Below are 21,038 nucleotides of genomic sequence, written 5' to 3'. Positions count from 1 at the left end.
ATGTGACTCAGACCGCGATGAAAGCCCAAGCATTGGCCGATTATTTAGCCGAGAACCCGGTAGATAAAGAATATGAACCTTTGAGGAATTACTTCCCTGATGAAGAGGTAATGAATATCAACGAGGTCGAGAAGGATGAAACGCCCGGGTGGAAACTTTTCTTTGATAGGGCTGCCAACAAGAAAGGTGTTGGGATAGGGGCAGTTCTTATTTCTGAAACAGGGCATCACTACCCTGTTACGACCCAACTGCATTTTTATTGTACCAACAACATGGCTGAATACGAGGCATGCATTTTAGGACTAAGGCTAGCTATAGATATGGGAATCCAGGAAGTCTTGGACTTGGGAGACTCGGACCTTCTGGTGCACCAGATTCAAGGAGAATGGGACACACAGGATTTAAAGCTTATACCGTATCAACAATGTCTGCACGATCTTTGTCAACGGTTTCGATCAGTAGAGTTCAGGCACATTCCAAGGATTCATACTGAGGTTGTCGATGCTTTGGCCACCTTGGCGTCGATGTTGCACCATCCGGACAAAGCTTATGTTGACCCTCTGCATATTTAAGTTCGTGATCAGCATGCCTACTGTAATGTTGTTGAAGAAGAACTTGATAGTGAACCATGGTTTCATGACATCATGGAGTACATCAGAATTGGGGTATATTTGGTACATGCCACAAGGGATCAAAAGAGAACAATTCATCGATTGGAAAGTGGATTTTTCTTCTGTGGGGGAGTTTTGTACAAAAGAACTCTAGATCTTGGATTGTTAAGATGCATAGATGCTAGAAAAGTCACGACCATCATAACCGAAGTACATTCCGGGGTTTACGGGCCGCATATGAGTGGATATGTTCTGGCAAAGAAGATTCTTTGAGAAGGTTATTATTGGCTCACCATGGAACGAGATTGTATCAGTTTTGTGTGCAAATTTCATCAATGCCAAGTACACGAAGATTTGATTCATTCTCCACCATCTGAATTACACACAATGTCCGCACCATGGCCCTTTGTTGCTTGGGGTATGGATGTCATCAAACCAATTGAGCCAGCAACATCCAATGGACACAGGTTCATTCTGGTGGCCATTGACTATTTCACTATGTGGGTTAAAGCTAAAACTTTCAAATCTGTGACCAAGAGGGCAGTGACCGATTTTGTTCATTCAAATATCATTTGTCGGTTCGGAATCCCAAAAGTGATCATCACAGATAATGGGGCTAATCTTAACAGTCATCTAATGAAAGAAGTGTCAACAGTTTAAGATCACGCATCGCAATTCCACCCCGTATCGCCCCAAGGCGAATGGAGCAGTCGAGGCAGCCAACAAAAACATAAAGAAGATACTTTAGAAAATGGTTCAAGGTTCCAGGCAATGGCATGAGAAGTTTCCCTTTGCGTTGTTGGGTTATAGTACTACTGCTCGCACTTCAGTAGGTGCAACTCTTTACTTGTTGGTATATGGCACAAAAGCAGTGATACCCACGGAAGTTGAAATTCCATCCCTTCGGATCATTGCTGAAGCCAAAATTGATGATGATGAGTGGGTCAAAACCCATCTGGAGCAATTGAGTTTAATTGATGAGAATAGATTGGCAGTGTGAGCACGTGATTTTTTTCCCAAACCAAATAATTCCCAGAAATTCAAACAAAACAATTTCTTTATTATTTTACAATTTTTGTGAATTTTGGTGTCATTTTCTGTTAGTTGTTGCATTTTATCTGTGCATTTTAATTCATATGAAAAATACAAAAATATCATTTGCATTTAGGATTTAATTTCATATTTTAGTATTAATTAGGGGTTAATTCGTTTTAAAAAAATATGAAGAAAATAACAAAAATAGTTCATTTTTGCATTTTTAATTGTTTAATTGTGAATTCGTCACGAAATAGTTTTTAAACAATCTTAGGAGTTAATTAGTTTAACTTTGAAGTATATTAGGATTTTATTTTAATTGTTGCATTTTTATAAAATCAGAGAAATAATACAAGAAAAATATAAATTGAAATACAAAAAATAGATAAAAGAAATGAAGAAATAATTGAAATATAGATTTGATAAGGTAGCATGAATTGGGCCATTCATTTCACCCAGCCCAAAGAAAATGACCCTGACCAGCCCAATCCCCAGAACCCGGCCCGCCCCCACCCGGTCCAAACGACCCATCTCCAGAGACGCCCAAACGACGTCGTTTTACAGCAAATCAATCCCAGCCCTTCATTCTCCATAATTCAACGGCTGTGGTGCTTTCTGGTTGACTTAATAAATATGTCCGAAATATCCCCAAACCCTAAAACATAACTCACCTTCCTCGTACCCCCGGTTACCTCCCCGGAACCCCACCGCCGGCGAACACCACTTATGCCATCGACCACCAAAATAACACCACGAGACCTCCTCTTCTCCCTCATCATGAATCCACCACCCGTTTCCTTCAAATCCCGCCCTAGCTCGTCGAATACTCGATCAAAGATTCTCCGACCAAAACCCAAAGTAACCTAATCACCACCAAATTACTGCCTGGGCCTCCTCTACCCAACCCCCATAGCCCTATCTCTTGAATCTACCTGGAACAACTCGAATATCAAATTGAAGGTTTCCGACCAAAAACCCTAATGCAAAGTCTCCATGATTTCGGACCCTAACAACCCTAACCAGGTGTTTTCTTATGAAAACACATGGTTAGGGATATTACGGGTCAGAAATTTTGGGGGATTTGGAGAAACAACCACTGGCCGGAGCTCTTTGTTGTCAGTGAGTTCTTGTTGTCATTTTCTTTTATTTCAATTCTTTTTCCTTTTCTGATTTTCTGCATGTGTGAATTCCATGGTTAATGTCTAGTTTAATTTGCATTTTAATTTTTGTCAATATTGTTCTAATCTTGTGTCCTGATTTGTTTTGATTAAGTCTAGTTGTTTGTTTGATTTTAATATGTTCCAATTCCTGATCTTAGTTTGATTTTTAGTTAAGCTGTTGATAATTTGTTAATTAGTTTTACTAAGTTTTGTTTGAATTAATTTCTAGTGTTCCTTTAGTTTAGGTTAATTACTAATTAGTTCAGTTTCAGCTTAATTAGTCGTCGTTTGGTAGTTAGTTTGGTCATTAATTCTGAGTTCAATTGCTAGACTCAATAAGAGTTTAAATCGGGATAGATGCAGAGTTTAGAAAAATGTTTGGTTATAAATGTAATTTTAGTTTAAGTTCAGGGGTAGTTTAGGCATGGAAAAGGGCTGTTTTGTTAAGAATAGTAATTTCAAAACCAAAATAAGGGTAGTATAGATATTCTATAGGTAGAAGAACACCCTAGGGCCTTCTAGAAGGGAGTCTTGGTATACGTTTCAGCTTTTTAGAAGCAGTAACTTGGGGAACAAGGCAAAAATAGGAGGATCAAACTGAAAATGAAGAGGGACTAAAAAGAAAACAAAAATCTGATTATTCACTCTTGTGTTGCCTATAAATTGGCATTCTCATGCTTTTAGAGGGGATTCTGGGCTGGGGGAAGGTTCAACGATAAAAATTCCCACCTACAGCTCTCTCCCATTCTCAAAATTTCAGGTTAGCATTTGAATTCAAATATACAAAAATACAAAAAACCAAAAAACAATACCGTCCCATGGAGTATTAGGCTGATTTCGAGTTTTTGTTAGTAAATACAATGCATCTTCTAGTTTGAGCTTGAGTGCTTTGGATTCTGGAGTTCTGGTTGATTTTTAAATGGTTTTGGTTTCATTTCAGTTATTTCAACATTTGCTTTTGTAATCAATTGTGGTAATTTGGAGTGCTGTTTTGCTAAAAGTGATTTGAACTGACTGAATTTATATTTGTAATGGACTGTTAATATATAGTTATCAGCTGTAGTTAGCATTTGATTTATGTTAACATTTCTCTGTTTAAATTTTGAAAATCGAAAATAGCTTGAACTGATGATTAGTTTGAATTGGAAATTTGATTTGAGCTGTGATGTGCATTCACGTTAGTGACTGACTGCGTTCGTACGAAACCAGATTGAAATACGCTGTTAGAGTGCCCTTAAGTCCAAACCAAACTGATAGCTGAAATTAGATTCAAAGTATGTTCAAATTCTATCATGATAATAAGTATTAATCGAAGATTAGGAGTTAAACAGGTTTTTTTTAAATAATCTTTGTACATGCTAGCCTATTTGCTGAGTTGTAGTGGGATTTAGTGATTTGAGCATCAATTGAATTGTGAACTGTGTTGGCTTAATTCATTTCAGTAGATTTCAACAATCGTGTAGTAAGCCGAGTTGGGCCTCGCATTAATTGAGCTACTTGGGGCCTGCTTCTCGTCTGAATGCGGCCCATGTCTGGGCAATGCCTTCTAGCACATGCAGAATTGAATGATGAGGTGCCAAAAGCCCAGACGCTGCAAGCCTCAATGAGGCTAGGTTGTTTCCATTAAGCCATTAGTTAGGCATCTTAGTAAGGACACATGGACGTGCTAATTAGGTAGTATCTTTTCTTTATTTTTAGAGACAAACAAAAATGGAAATATAGTTCACTTCAGGATATCTTTAAATTGATGAGACGAGCCTCGCCGAATAAAACCACAAGTGCGGGGCCCTCAATAGATATTGTATTAACTTTAGACTTCGGGATGGGCCGTTTAGCGAATTTCACGGCCTTCCTCAAAATAATATTACGTTAGACTCTTTAAGCGCGATTTAATAAAATTACCTTCTTAAACTCGGGTGCGCATTGATGCGACCCAAATCCAAATCTCAACGGAGTCAAAATTTGTTAACAACCTCGGGTGCATTGATTGCAACGTGGTTCGAGACACATTTTCGCGACGTTGCAATTTCTTTTAAAATAATGATAAAAGCGGTTTATAAATAAAAGGCACATAAGCTAGCATGTATTAAAATCAGATAAAAATAAATACAACAGTTAAGCGATCGTGCTCAAACCACGGAACCCGAGAATGCCTGACACCTTCTCCCGGGTTAACAGAATTCCTTACTCGGATTTCTGGTTTGCGGACTGTTAACAGAGTCATAGTTTTCCTCGGGTCGGGATTCAACCGGTGACTTGGGAAACCATTAATCTCCCAAGTGGAGACTCTGAATAATAATAATTAAATCCCGTTCCGATTGTCCTTTAATTGGAAAAACTCCTTTACGCCCTTGCGAGTGTAGGTGAAAAAGGAGGTGTGACAGCTCTGGCGACTCTACTGGGGACAGAACCTAGAATCTCTGGTTTAGGGTTCAGAATTTGAGCTTAGATAAATTGTTGTATTTGGTTATATCTGATTTTCCTACATGTTTTGTGCTGAATATGCTAAATGCTACCGCTTTGATATCGTTTGAACTATATATAAACTGTGCCGACACCCTTCTCTCTTCACCTCCGGGGATGTGCTTACTGGTTGAGACTCCCTATTCTATTAGTGTCATACCCTGAAATAAAAAAGAGGCTCAGATAAGTTGCAAAGCCGGACGATCTCGCGGGTCCCCGGTACGCTGCCCTCTCCTCGACTCGAGTTGTCCGCTCGAGTGCACTGTTTAGAACACATACCCAGGTTTTGAACCTAGAATAACTTGACTTCATGCCGGATCCCTAGTAGGAGCACTTAATTGCATCATGTTGCATTTGGCTTAGGGGACTCAACATAGGGGGTGGGTCCGTCTAGGGATAGTAACCTGAAATGAAAAGACTATCCTGATGCATCCTACTTGTTCTGTACATATATTTGTTTCGAACCAGCATGTTGACTGGTTTGTGAATCTCGGGAATGTTGGAAAATTGAGAAAAAGAGGAAAAGAGAAAAGAGAGGAATAACAGTTAGGGGGTTAATTGATTATTTTAGAAAAACCAATGACCAAATACTGTCGAAACTCTGCCGAAATTTTGAGAAAATGAAAAAGAAAAATGCTTTATTTTTAATAGTCTATTTTACTAAAAGCAAAAGAAAAAGAGAAAAAGAGTCTTTTATTGAAAAGGAAAAAAAAGGGTTTTTATTTTAGTTTGGGAAAAATAGGTTATTTATTGTTTGTCGAAAAAGAAAAAGAAAAAAGAGTCGTTATTTTGTCTTGTTTTAAAAAATAGAAAGGGAAAGATAGTTTGTCTTGCCAGGGAAAATGAAAAAAAGGGTCTTGTTTTCAAAATATAGTTAGTTTCTCAGCCCGAACTACGCAGGTTTGATTCTCACAGGGCGTGAGATACGTAGGCAACCCTCATCGGGTCCAACCTCCCCTTTGCAAAAATAGCAAAAAAAAATATATATCAAATTTTTAATTTTCGTCGTAAATAAGTTAGGTGATGCCGTTTTTGTTAGAAAATAGCCGAATGTTCCCGAAAGGGACGCCGGAAGGCTGGCTTTGCAAAGACGACCATTTTTGGTCATTTTGATTTTTGACCGGCTGACTCTCACAGCCTGAAAATCTTCGTTCTTGGGAGTGCTGAAAGGCCATGTTCGAAAACCGAGTCTTTCATTTTACATTTGAAAAAAGAAATAGTTAATTTTGTTTTGAGTCAAATAAAAGTTCTGTTTTTGCTTAAATCACTTTAATAAATGTGCAGGATGAGCACGATGCAAAACGAACCTTTCTCAATAATGACTAAAATCCCTTTCGAGTTGCGGCTATGGTGGAATGATTTAGGCAAAGAAGGATAAGACGAAGTCAAGAAATATCTGAAAGGTCTTACAGGTTTATTGGAAATCAAGCCTCGGGGTGATATTATAAGAGCGTTGGTCACTTATTGGGACCCGGCGCACAATGTCTTCCACTTCTCAGATTTTGAGCTCACCCCAACTCTGGAGGAAATCGCCGGGTACATCGGAAATGCTGAGGTTCCGTTAAGAGGAAAATATTTGGTTGCTCCAAGAGCCATCACGGTGCATCGGTTTTTAGACTCATTAAAGATACCCATGACAGTCCATAATCCAGATTTGGCAAAAGGCTTCTGCACTCTGCACTTCATATACAACAGGTACGACCACGTGGGAGGGTTTAACAAGACGGACATCAAGCTATGCAATAAAAATAACCGTCAAAAATGGGATGAGCACATACGGGTGGCTTTCATGATAACCTTTTTGGGCCTCCTAGTGTTCCCAAGGAAAGACGAGAATATTGATATAAAAGTAGTCGGGGTCGTCAATACCTTGCTTACTCAAAATGAAAGCACTCTTGCGCCTATGATCGTGTCTGACATTTTCCGAGCTCTCACTGCCTGCAAAGCCGGAGGCAACTTTTTTGAGGGGTGTAACTTGTTGCTACAAATGTGGATGACCAAGCATCTATGCCACCGTTCCCAGCTCTTGAGTTATGGTTTGTCTGATAAAACATGTATATGAGAGTTTTACACAAGGATTGACGGGGTTAGTCTGCCTGAAGGAGTAACAGCATGGATATCATACTTTGGTACTCTCACGGACAGTCAGATACAGTGGACGTTGGGATGGTTGCCTATTGAAGAAATCATATACATGCCAGCAGCTAGGTCACATTTTCTTTTGATGGGACTTAAGAGCATCCAGCCTTATGCTCCATGTCGGGTTCTGAGACAACTCGGGAGATGCCAAATAGTGCCACGGGAGGAAGATCTTAGTGCTCAAGTAATTGAGATTAGCACTAACGGACAGTTCCCCGAAGCAAAAGTCCGCGAGATTTGGAATGAATGTCAATATCTACAAGCAGATACTTGTGTGCAGGATCAGGCCAAAGGAGAAATGTCGCCAGAATACCTCGCATGGTATAGAAGAGAACTTCAGCATCAGAGGCCAGCTAAAAGACCCCACATCCAGGATTTCACTGAATCATCACAAGAGCAATGGGGTTGGCTAGCAAAAGAAGAAGGCTATCAGGCTGAAATCAGCAAGCTGAAACAACAGATTGGAACTCTGAAATTTGAGAACATTGTGCAAGTTGCTGCTGATCAGGGAGAAAAGAATAGGTTGGCCCAAGAAAACGAGGCGCTTAGGGCCCAAATCCAGCAAATGAGGATAGCTGCCAATAACCAGCAAAGGAGTCGGTCGGACGAGCGGTTGATAAAGGGGATGAAAAAGGAAATTAGTGAGTGCCGGGATGAGCTGAAAAAATTCAAAGGCACCATAGCGGAACTCCGGGCACAGTGGGAAAAAGAATAGAAGAACGCACCCATTACATGCAACAATTAAAGAAGGATTATGAAAAGACCATTTCTAGTCTGAAAAGGAAAGTGGTCACCCTTGAGGATAAAGCAGCTAAGCAAGCTAAAGCTTTTGAGGCCGAAAGTGGACACTGCTATGATTTACTGGCCCGAATGGAAGTAGAAATACAGCAGCTGCAGGGTTAGCATCTTCAGGATTCTCATGTGTTGGAGGCTCGCAATAATCAAGTAAGGCGATTGCTTATAGAAAAGGGTCGAACAAGAGACATGATTGAGACCATTGCCCACGCCATCCTTAGGAGATGTCGGGCATGTGAAGACATGAACCGCACTACCTTCTTCTCGGCAGTGATGATTTATGTCAGACGAACCATGTATGAGCTGGAGCAACTTGAAAGGGATTTGGCACCTAAGCCCACAGCGAGGCCGAATGATGCCCCGCGGACACCTACTTTTGAAGCACTAATGTATTCATAGATCGAGTCTGTATTTTCCATTTTAGAGTTTGTTGTTTGTCAGTCTGTTTTCTTTTTGCGTCCAAGTATACTAGTATGTTCGAAGTCTGTGTTTGAGTCTGTTATTTTCCATTTCAAAATGTTTAGTTTGTAATAGAATGTTGTGGTAATGAAAATCTGAAAATTCCCAAAAATTTGTTCCTTTATTTTGGCACTTATTTTCATGAACTACGCCTGGTCTGATTCGTGCGGGATCATGATACGTAGGCAATCTCCGTAGGATTCGACCATAACCAAGTAAAGAAAAGAAAACCAAGAAAGGGAAAGAATAGAGGGAAAAGCGGAGAGACGAGGGAAAAATGAATGAAAATAAGAGAAGAGAGAAAAGAAAGAGAAGAGCGGAAAAATAAGAAAGGAATAGAATAAATGAGTAAGGAAAGGAAAAAGGAAAAAAGGAGAAAAGAAAGAGAGAAAAGAAAAGAAAAGAAAAGAAAAAAAAAAGAAAAGAGAAAGCTTACAATTGGAACTAAGGAAATGCCAGGATGACGCATGCGGTTGAACAAATGCATAATAGAAATGGTTAACTGTATAGGTGCATTCATGCCCAATGTGCGGTTATCTAATCTGTTAAAGCCTAATCGCTAACGGAATTGTTGTCTAAATGTGTGAGTCCAGGTAGGTGGTTAGTTGTTTGGCATTTTGGCAACTTATCCATACAACACCCGGTCTAAAGATAAAGTGAACATGACTGGCCCGGAATCTGATACGAGTATTGTTGACCCATCGAAAGAAGTAGAAGAAATGGACGTTCATGCAATGAGGGAGGAAATGTATAAGTTGAAATAACAGATGGCTGAAATGTACCAAGCCTAGGCGAAGGGGCATCCACCGCCAGTTTATCCTGCTAACCCCGCTTACATCCCACCATTGGCTCAGCCTCAGGAGCCACCCACTGTGAATTCATCTCCAGCATTTCCCCTCTACCAACAATGCCAAGACACCACTTCTCATGCATCACAGGATCCTCCATCCAAACAAGTCTCATACCCTCCACCAATCACTCCCATTTTTGTAGCACCTCCACCTGCTACCCTACACCGATCCCCCAGCGAACCTCTGTTCCAAACACACGACAACTAGTATTATCCTCCTGAGCCTACTTTCAAAGTACCAGAACCCTACTCTTATACCCCTCATCTTGATCTCACAGCAGGCACCGAGAAGCTGCCCAAAAACACTGAGCAAGAGGAGATGATCAGAAAGGTCAAAAGCCTGGAGCAATCATTCCGAGACATGAGGGGGTTAGGGGGCCAAGTAAGTGTGGCCTATAAAGATTTATGTCTGTTCCCAGATGTTCAGTTACCGGTCGGGTTCAAGATGCCTAAGTTTAATTTGTACGACGGGCATGGCGACCCAGTAACACATTTAAGGGGATTCTGTAGCAAGATGAGAGGAGCAGGAGGGAGAGATGAATTGATGATGGCATATTTCAGCCAAAGTTTGAGCGGATCGGCATTGGAATGGTACACTAGACAAGACCATAGCAAGTGGTACACCTAGGATAACTTGGCCCAAGCCTTCGCCTGTCAGTTTCAATACAATCTTGAAATCATCCCAGATAGACTGTCATTGACAAAGATCGAGAAGAAGCCCGGTGAGAGCTTTCGAGAATATGGGTTCCGTTGGAGAGAGAAAGCGGCGAGGGTTGACCCCCCGATGAAAGAGAGTGAAACGGTTGATTATTTCTTGCAGACTTTGGATCCCACTTATTTTGGTCATTTGGTGTCAGCAGTGGGCAAGTCCTTTAATGAAGTCGTGAAAATGGGAGGCATGGTTGAGGAGGGACTCAAATCCAATAAGATCATGAGTTATTCAGCAATCAAAGCAACCACCCAAGCCATTCAAAACGACATTGGGGGTGTGCTTGGGAAGAAGAAGAAAGAAAAGGTTGCAACTGTCGAATCCGGAGTATGGTCCAGGTCTAGAAGCCCTTCACCCTATTACAACCAACCCAGACCCCATCACCCAAATTATCCGTATACCACATATGGCCCTCCTCAACACTATTATCCACCACCAGAGCCACACTTTTCTGTCCATCATGCCCAAACTTATACCCAGCCTCCGGCTCACGTGCAATGGCGTGCGCCGGCTACCCAAAACACATACCCAGCTCCACAAAACACATATCCACACCCGAGGGCTTATAGGCCAGGATACGGCTTCCGCCCAAACCAGGCTTTCAGAAACGAGAGAATGCAGAAACAAAAAACATTCACTCCGCTGGGAGAATCCTATACCACTCTTTTCCACAAACTAAGACAGGTAGGCCTGTTGAACCCGGTTGAGGCCAAAAGGCCAAATTCCCTTCCTAGAAATCTGGACCATTCAGTGAGCTGTGAGTATTGTTCATGGGCTCCCGGACATGATACTGAGAAATGTTGGAGGTTGAAAACTGTTGTGCAAGAGCTTATTGACACAAACAGGATCGAGGTTCAGGCCCCTGAGGCACCCAATATTAACCAGAACCCGTTGCCAGCGCATCATGAGGCCAACATGATTGAACTGATACATAAGGGAGCAGAGCTTAAGAAGCCCTCACAGACAGTCATGATGATCCGTTCTAGTGAAGCCAAAGTGAATGAAAGGTCAGTTAGTGTGAAACCAACGGTTTAGTTGAAAAGAATAGACAACAAGCCAGTTGTGGTGATGGGGAAAGGATCTTCCATTGTTGCGAAGAAACCAGAGCCGATCAAGGTAGTGGTTCGGGGAGTATCAAGCACACCTGTGGCAGTCGTGAAGGGTGATCACATAGAACCAGTTGTCATAAAGCCAGTAACCCAGTTACCAGTTATTGACAGTAAAGCCGTTCCGTGGAAGTATGAACAGGTAGTTGTGACCTACAAGGGGAAGGAAATCAAAGAGGAAGTTTGTGAAACACAAGGTTTAACTCGCTCGGGACGTTGTTTTGCCCCCGAAGAGTTGAGAAAGGCTAGGGCTCCCAAGGAAAATCCGGCGCTAGTTAAGAAAGCTATTACGGAGGAAGAGGTAGAAAAGTTCTTGAAAAAGATGAAAGTGCAAGATTATTCTATTGTTGAGCAGCTAAGGAAAACGCCAACCCAAATCTCGTTGCTTTCGTTGCTTATCCACTCGGATGAACATCGCCGGGCTCTGATGAAGATATTGAACGAAGCTCATGTCCCCGATAAAATTTCAGTGAATCATTTGGAGAAAATCGCGAACAAAATCTTTGAGGTAAACAGAGTGACATTTTCTGATGATGAATTGCCCGTGGAGGGTACAGAACATAATAGAGCTCTTTATTTGACCGTGAAATATGAAGATTCGGTAGTCACTCGAGAACTGATTGATAATGGGTCCAGTGCCAATATCTGTCCTTTGTCTACATTGAACAAGTTGAAGGTTGATGATGACAAAATTCATAAGAATAGCATCTGCATTCGGGGGTTTGATGGTGGTGGTACAGACACAGTGGGTAACATCATACTTGAATTGACAATTGGTCCGGTCGAGTTCACTATGGTGTTTCAGGTGTTAGACGTGGTGGTGTCTTATAATCTTCTGTTGTGGAGACCATGGATCCACGCTGCCAAAGCGGTGCCTTCTACACTACATCAGATGGTCAAATTTGAGTGGGATAGACAGGAGATCGTAGTACATGGGGAAGACAACATGAGCATTGTAAGTGATGCCATCGTACCCTTCATAGAAACTGATGATGATAAGGGGCCGTGGGTTTACCAGGTTTTCAATACAGTCTCGGTAGAAAAGGTTCCTGAAGGGAAAAGCGTTTCGGTCCCTAGAATAACAGCTGCAACCGTCATGGTAGCCTCTGAAATGTTGAAAAACGGGTTTGTACCAGGCAAAGGTTTGGGTGCTGATTTGCAAGGTATTGTTCAGCCAGTTTATTTGCCCAAGATGCTTGATACCTTCGGGCTGGGTTTCAAGCCTATGACGGTGGATGTAAGACGAGCCCCCAAGATGAAGAAAAGAGTCTGGGTTCTTCCCAAACGAATTCCACGTCTGTCCAGGTCCTTCGTCAGGCCAAGTATCGGGAAGCAATTATTGGCAAAGGTGTCTGGTCCACTGATTGGTGCAGATGGGAACTTGGAGAAAGGGCTTGAGAAGGTATTTGCTGAGGTGAACATGGTTGAGGCCGGGGAAGGGTCGAGCAAAGCAGATATACAGTACATCGGGCCACGTGCTAATGTCAACAACTGGGAAGCCACTCCTCTTCCATCTCGGAGGGAGTCGCGGTAGTGGGTTTTGTTTTCCTTTTGTTCACCTGTATTATTCCAGGGTTTGTAATTCAGTTGCTATGTTCCGTCCGTTTGAATGAGTTAAAACCCTGTTATCCTTACATTCAATGAAATGCAATTCCTTTTCTTTCTTAATTCCTAATTTTGTTTCCATTTATTTTTATTTTTCTTTTCTGTACAGTTCTTTTTATGCTGATATCGATGACATGACATGCATGAGGAATCTTCGGCCCAGTTTTAAAAGCCAATCTAATTCAGAAATAATAGTGCAAGAAATCGAGTGTCATGATGAGGTGGAATATGATGATGACAAGGCCTATGAGGAAGTTAGTAAAGAATTAAGTCACTTTGAAGGAAAACCCAAACCTAACCTAAATGACACAGAAGCAGTTAATCTAGGGGACCCAGACAATGTTCGTGAAACTAAAATAAGTGTTCATATGGAGCCACAACTCAAGGAGGGGATAGTCAAAGCATTGTTTGAGTACAAGGATATTTTTGCATGGTCGTATAATGATATGCCGGGGCTAAGTACTGATTTAGTGGTTCACAAATTGCCCACTGACCCGGCATTCCCTCCTGTCAAGCAGAATCTGAGAAAGTTCAAAACGGACATAAGTGTAAAGATCAAAGAAGAGATCACCAAGCAGTTCGATGTGAAGGTCATTCGGGTTACACGGTATCCCACTTGGTTAGCTAATGTTGTGCCTGTGCCGAAGAAAGACGACAAGACCAGGGTGTGTGTCGATTATCGGGATCTTAACAAGGCAAGTCCAAAATATAATTTTCTGCTGCCGAACATCCACATATTGATTGATAATTATGCCAAACATGAAATTGGTTCTTTTGTGGAATGTTACGCGGGTTATCATCAGATTTTAATGGATGAGAAAGATGCAGAAAAGACGACATTCATCACGCCATGAGGAACATACTGTTATCGGTTCATGCCATTTGGTTTGAAAAATGCTGGGGCAACTTATATGAGGGCAATGACAACAATATTCCATGATATGATACACAAGGAAATCGAGGTGTATGTGGACGATGTGATTGTAAATTCTAGACAGCAATCTGATCAGGGATCTAAGAAAGTTCTTCCAAAGGCTTCGCAGGTACAATCTCTAGCTTAATCCTGCAAAATGCGCGTTCGGGGTGCCGTCTGGAAAGTTGTTGGGGTTCGTAGTCAGCCGCTGGGGTATTGAACTGGATCCATCAAAAATCAAGGCCATCCATGAATTGCCACCTCCGAGGAACAAGACCGAGGTGATGAGTTTGCTGGGGAGATTGAATTATATCAGCAGATTCATCGCCCAGCTCACGACAACTTGTGAGCCTATCTTTAAGCTGTTAAAGAAAGACGCTGCGGTCAAGTGGACAAACGAATGTCAGGAGGCGTTTGATAAGATAAAGGGGTATTTGTCAAATCCACCCGTGTTGGTTCCGCCAGAACCAGGGCGACCTTTGATTCTATATTTAATGGTACTAGACAATTCGTTCGGCTGTGTATTGGGTCAACATGATATCACCAGAAGGAAGGAGCATGCCATCTATTACCTCATCAAGAAGTTCACACCCTACAAGGTTAAGTATACTCATCTTGAAAGGACATGTTGCGCCCTAACTTGGGTGGCACAGAAGCTGAAACACTATTTGTCATCTTATACTACTTACCTCATATCTCGTTTGGATCCATTAAAGTATATATTTTAGAAGCCTATGCCCACAGGGAGGCTTGCAAAGTGGTAGATCCTGCTCACAGAGTTTGACATTGTCTACGTGACTCGAACTGCGATGAAAGCACAGGCCTTGGCGGACCATCTGGCCGAGAATCCGGTTGATGAAAATTATGAACCTTTGAAGACTTATTTCCCTGATGAAGAGGTGATGCATGTTGAAGAGTTGGAACAAGTTGAGAAGCCAGGATGGAAACTTTTCTTTGATGGGGCCGCAAACATGAAAGGTGTGGGAATAAGAGCGGTGCTTATTTCTGAGACAGGGCAACATTACCCTGTTACAGCTCAACTTCGTTTTTATTCTACGAACAACATGGCAGAATATGAGGCATGTATCTTGGGGTTGAGATTAGCTGTACATATGGGCGTCCAGGAAGTCTTGCTCATGGGTGACTCGGACCTACTGGTACACCAAATTCAAGAAAAATGGGAAACACGGGACTTAAAGCTTATACCGTACCAACAATGATTGCATGAGCTTTGTCAGTAGTTTCAGTCGATAGAGTTCAAGCACATTCCAAGGATTCATAATGAAGTGGCCGATGCGTTGGCTACTCTAGCGTCGATGTTACACCATCCGGATAAGGCTTACGTGGACCTTTGCAGATTCAGGTCCGCGATCAACACGCTTATTGTAATGTGGTGGAAGAGGAACTTAACGGTGAGCCGTGGTTTCTTGACATCAAGGAATATATCAGGATGGGTGTGTATCCGATACAGGCCACAGGTGATCAGAAACGAACAATTCGACGGTTGGCAAGCGGGTTTTTCCTTAGTGGAGGGGTGTTGTACAAAAGAACTCCAGACCTCGAGTTGTTGAGATGCATTGATGCGAGACAGGCCACATCTATCATGACTGAGGTACATTTCGGAATTTGTGGACCGCATATGAGTGGGTACGTTCTAGCAAAGAGGATTCTTAGAGCAGGTTATTACTGGCTCACTATGGAGCGGGATTGCATCAGTTTTGTGCGTAAATGTCATCAGTGCCAAGTGCATGGAGATTTGATTTATTCTCTACCATCCAAATTACATACAATGTCTGCACCATGGCCCTTTTTTGCTTGGGGCATGGATGTCATTGGGCCAATTGAGCCAACAACATCAAACGGACACAGGTTTATTCTGGTGACCATTGATTATTTTACCAAGTGGGTTGAAGCGAAAACTTTCAAATCCGTAACCAAGAAAGCAGTGGTTGATTTTGTGCACTCAAATATCATCTGTCGGTTTGGGATTCCGAAGGTAATCATCACGGACAATGGCGCTAATCTCAATAGTCATCTGATGAAGGAGACATGTGAGCAGTTTAAGATTACTCATCGTCATTCCACTCCATACCGCCCTAAGGAAAATGGTGCGGTTGAGGCAGCCAATAAGAATATAAAGAAAATACTCCGGAAAATGGTGGAAGGATCTAGATAGTGGCATGAAAAGCTGCCTTTCGCATTGTTGGGATACCGCACCACTGTTCGTACTTCGGTGGGGGCGACTCCTTACTCTTTGGTGTATGGTACGGAAGGAGTGATACCCGCAGAAGTGGAAATCCCGTCTCTTCGAATCATTGCGGAGGCTGAGATCGGTGATGATTAATGGGTGAAAAGCCGCCTTGAGCAGTTGAGTTTGATTGACGAGAAGAGATTGACATCAGTGTGTCATGGTCAGTTATACCAGCAAAGAATGGCAAGAGCGTACAACAAGAAAGTGCGTCCGAGGAAGTTTGAAGTCGGACAGTTAGTGTTGAGACGTATTTTGCCTCATTGGGCCGAAGCAAAAGGAAAGTTTGCTCCAAATTGACAGGGACCATTCGTCGTAACCAGAGTGTTATCTAATGGTGCATTATATCTGACAGATGTGGAAGGGAAATGTGTAGAAATGGCCATCAATTCCGATGCGGTCAAGATATACTATGTATGAGTTCTTTATTTTAATTGTACTTGTTTGTATTTAGCATATTTTAAAGATTGAAATGACGAAGGTATTTTGTTCTGCTATCTAAACACTTTTACCCCTTGTCATCCCCTTTAAGCCTTACTTATTCTCTTTCATATCCCTCTTTCGGAATCAATGGCACCATTAAGAAACGTGAGTGCGGAAGAAAAGAAAATGAAAAGAGAAAATAAAAAGAAAGAAAAGAGAAAAGAAAGGAATAAAAGAAGGAAAAGAAAAGAAGATAAAAATTAAAAGTGAAAAGAAGAAAGAGAATAAAAGAAAAAGAAAAGAAAATGAAGAAAAGAAAGGAAAAGAAGAGCAGAAAAGAAAAAAAGCACAACAACGTAGTCTCTATGACGTGAACTACGTTTTACTTGATCCCGAAAGGGTACGTAGGCATGCCAAAATAAAATCCAAAAGTTCCCAAGCAAGAAACTGGGGTAGAAGTCGTGGTTGTTGTAAGAAATTTGATTTCGAAAGTTGTAATTTTAACCCATTTTGAAATTATTTTGAGACTTTCATACCCTTTCTTTCTAGCCCCGTCCAAAGCCCACATTACGGTCTAAAGAAAGACCTTCTGATCAATCTTTGAGAAATACCAAGTCAAGCAGGTAAATGTAATTCATGTCTGGGGCAACACTCTGGTTCAAGCAAGAAAAGCTAAAGATAAAAATGAGAGAGTCTTATTGGTGAAAACCTGCACAGGCACCGTAAGGCGACGGGAGATGAGAGAAAGAATAAAATGAGAGAGTCTTATTGGTAAAAACCCTTACGGGCACCTTGAGGCAAAAGTGAGTTGAGAAAGGAGTGATGGAGAAAGGTTTGTTGGTGGAAAATTGTTTCGAGGCACCACAGGACGAACAAGGATAAGGTTTGGATAAAGTAATAAAGTGATGGAAATTTTGGGGCAACAAAGGGTGGCGACCAAAAGTTGGTTAGTTGGACAGATTGGACCGATTAGTCCGAAATGTATGTCATGACGATTGGTACTGGCTGTTCCGGTCAGATAAGTTTTGTTCCCCTTTTCTTTTTAGCAGTCATCCAGTTTTGGATTCTTCTTATCCTTAACTCGTAAACTCATTGCATTTCATTTTCTTTGGGGGTTTTATCTGTCTAAAATGTTTCAATGTTAGTTTTGTTCAAAGCAAGTGGAAAGGGATTTAAAATTTCACTACCAGATTTCGGAACGTGTAAAGCGCGATGTGGTCAAAGCATGTCAAAAACAATGTGATGAAAGGTGGAATACAGGGAATCACCGGAAATGTCATCGGTGGAATGATTGGGAAGTGTCGTGGGAAGTGCAAAGGTTCAGAAAAGGGGTCAGAGGTATGAAACAACAACATGGGTACAAAACACTCGGTTTCTCAGAGTCAGGGGTTCGAAGATCAGTCAGAAAGTCAAAGCGGTTCAGGGCCAGTTCGGGAAGCCAGTCGGAATAAAACAATGCAGCATAAAGATCTCCAGCAAGAATGCCACCAACTAACCACCATTTTTGAACTGACAAATTTTCTTTGATTAAAACAGGGGCAGAAAAGTTCGTTTGTTTCAGAGGAACCCTCCGTGGAGAAAGGCAGTCAACAAACAAGTTTGATTTTTGATTTTCACGACCCTCTTGGAAAATGGGACCTAGTTTAAAGTTCAGAAATAACATAATCTAGCATAAATGTATCCCAAAAGAATATAAGTTAGCTTAGAAGTTGGCATGTTCGAGAAAGGTTTCAATTAGGAGTTTCCAGGACCCTCCTGAATAATGGGACTTCGCTTTAAGATTTCAATTAGATAACTACATTTAGCATAAACTCTGTTGTAGGGTAGTGTAATTCAGACATGAAAGTTGTCACCCTTAAGATAAAAGTTGACCTTTGATTTTCAGGACCCTCCTGGATAATGGAGAGTAGTTTAAAGATCCTCTTAGATAGCAAGATTTAGCAGAAGTCACACCTGTAGAAGATATAACTTAGATTTTAATCCGTCGTTTAGTTAAGAGTTGTTAGGACCCCCCTGAATAATGGGACCTACCTTTCAAATCCTTAGTAATACTTGGTAATATGGTTTAGTTTTACAATCACATCTGCCCCCAGCCACCAAACTGAGGTAGAAAATTTTCTTTGTTTTGTCTATTTGAAGTCAGGAGCCCGCCTGGAGAGCATGGAATACTTTCAAACGCAGCAGTTAGGAGCCTGTCTGGAGAGCATGGAATACATTTCAAGTTAGAAGTCAGGAGCCCACCTGGATAACAGAGGAATATATTCAAGTTCAAGTTCAGCAGTCAGGGGCCCGCCTGGATAACAGAGGAATACATTCAATTTCAAGACTCAGAAGTCAGGAGTCCGCCTGGAGAACAGAGACATACAGTTCAAGTTTCAGTAATCGGGAGCCCACCCGTACAATAAGGGAATACATTCAAGTTCAGAAATTTGAAGAAAGGAACAACACCTCAGTTTGTAGTTTGCAATGGCAACAAGGGATTTTACCAAGAAAACACAAGACAACAAGGCAACGAGGAAGTACAACAACAAGTTTGAATAATTTAGATAGGATTTTATAATTCATAGATCATAGCTTAAGTTTATCTCCTTTTGTTTTGACATGGTGTAATACGGGAGGTCAGCAGGCAGTGGCAGCAGCAATCACAGTGAAATCACAGCTCCTGGTAGTCCCAGCTACCAGACACTCCCGAACTACACTGACCTGATTCCTGTTTAGCCCAGGATATGTAGGCAACCTTTGAAGCAGGGTGCGGTCAAGCTTTTCAAAAATGCTTCACACGGAATATTCAAACGGGCAAAAATTGCTCATTTCCGCTTACTTATCTTTGCACGAAAACTCTTCGTATTTCCGGGCAAAGAGGGGCAGCTGTGAGCACGTGATTTTTGCCCAAAGAAAATTATTCCCAAAAATTCAAACAAAACAATTTCTTTATTATCTTACAATTTTTATGAATTTTGGTGTCATTTTCTGTTAGTTGTTGCATTTTATCTGTGCATTTTAATTCATATGAAAAATACAAAAATATGCATTGACATTTAGGATTTAATTTCATATTTTAGTATTAATTAGAGGTTAATTCGTTCTAAAACAAAATATGAAGAAAATAAAAAAAATAGTTCATTTTTGCATTTTTAATTGTTTAATTGTGAATTCGTCACGAAATAGTTTTTAAACAATCTTAGGAGTTAATTAGTTTAACTTTGAAGTATATTAGAATTTTATTTTAATTGTTGCATTTTTATAAAATCAGAGAAATAATACAAGAAAAATACAAATTGAAATACAAAAAATAGATAAAAGAAATGAAGAAATAATTGAAATATGGCTTTGATAAGGTAGCATGAATTGGGCCATTCATTTCACCCAGCCCAAAGAAAATGACCCTGACCAGCCCAATCCCCAGAACCCGGCCTTCCCCCACCCGGTCCAAACGACCCATCTCCAGAGACGCCCAAACGACGTCGTTTCACAGCAAATCAATCCCAGCCCTTCATTCTCCATAATCCAACGACTGTGGTGCTTTCTGGTTGACTTAATAAATATGTCCGAAATATCCCCAAACCTTAAAACATAACTCACCTTCCTCGTACCCCTTGTTACCTCCCCGGAACCCCACCGTCGGCGAACACCACTTATGCCATCGACCACCAAAATAACACCACGAGACCTCCTCTTCTCCCTCATCATGAATCCACCACCCGTTTCCTTCAAATCCCTCCCTAGCTCGTCGAATCCTCGATCAAAGATTCTCCGACCAAAACTTAAAGTAACCCAATCACCACCAAATTACCACCATGTAACCGCCTGGGCCTCCTCTACCCAACCCCCATAGCCCTATCTCTCGAACCTACCTGGAACAACTCGAATATCAAATTGAAGGTTTCCGACCAAAAGCTCTAATGCAAAGTCTCCATGATTTCGGACCCTAACAACCCTAACCAGGTGTTTTCTAATGAAAACACATGGTTAGGGATATTACGTGTCAGAAATTTTGGGGGATTTGGAGAAACAACCACTGGCCGGAGCTCTTTGTTGTCAGTGAGTTCTTGTTGTCATTTTCTTTTATTTCAATTCTTTTTCCTTTTCTGATTTTCTGCATGTGTGAATTCCATGGTTAATGTCTTGTTTAATTTGCGTTTTAATTTTTGTCAATATTGTTCTAATCTTGTGTCCTGATTTGTTTTGATTAAGTCTAGTTGTTTGTTTGATTTTAATATGTTCCAATTCCTGATCTTAGTTTGATTTTTAGTTAAGCCGTTGATAATTTGTTAATTAGTTTTACTAAGTTTTGTTTGAATTAATTTCTGGTGTTCCTTTAGTTTAGGTTAATTACTAGTTAGTTCAGTTTCAGCTTAATTAGTCGTCGTTTGGTAGTTAGTTTGGTCATTAATTCTGAGTTCAATTGCTAGACTCAATAAGAGTTTAAATCGGGATAGATGCAGAGTTTAGGAAAATGTTTGGTTATAAATGTAATTTTAGTTTAAGTTCAGGGGTAGTTTAGGCATGAAAAAGGGCTGTT

At 41.1% G+C, this 21,038-nt stretch overlaps 1 protein-coding gene across 1 annotated transcript; it reads left to right on the top strand.

The window, feature by feature from the left end:
* Positions 1-17: 17 nt before the first annotated feature.
* On the top strand, positions 18-884 carry LOC138871821 (uncharacterized). Its single transcript, XM_070149727.1, has 2 exons — positions 18-494; positions 585-884. The coding sequence occupies exons 1-2, from the start codon at positions 18-20 to the stop codon at positions 882-884; spliced, it is 777 nt and encodes a 258-aa protein (XP_070005828.1).
* The last annotated feature ends 20,154 nt before the right edge of the window (positions 885-21,038 follow it).

This window comes from Nicotiana sylvestris, chromosome 6, assembly GCF_000393655.2.
Source record: "Nicotiana sylvestris chromosome 6, ASM39365v2, whole genome shotgun sequence".
In the NCBI taxonomy this organism is placed as follows: domain Eukaryota; kingdom Viridiplantae; phylum Streptophyta; class Magnoliopsida; order Solanales; family Solanaceae; genus Nicotiana; species Nicotiana sylvestris.
This window is presented reverse-complemented; position numbering and strand designations above follow the sequence as displayed.

Excerpts from the sequence above, each read along its gene's own strand:
- LOC138871821 (XM_070149727.1), top strand. The coding sequence starts at position 18 with ATGAAAGCCCAAGCATTGGCCGATTATTTAGCCGAGAACCCGGTAGAT. Across the intron at positions 495-584 it reads TTCCAAGGATTCATACTGAG|CATGCCTACTGTAATGTTGT; the intron begins GTTGTCGATGCT and ends GTTCGTGATCAG.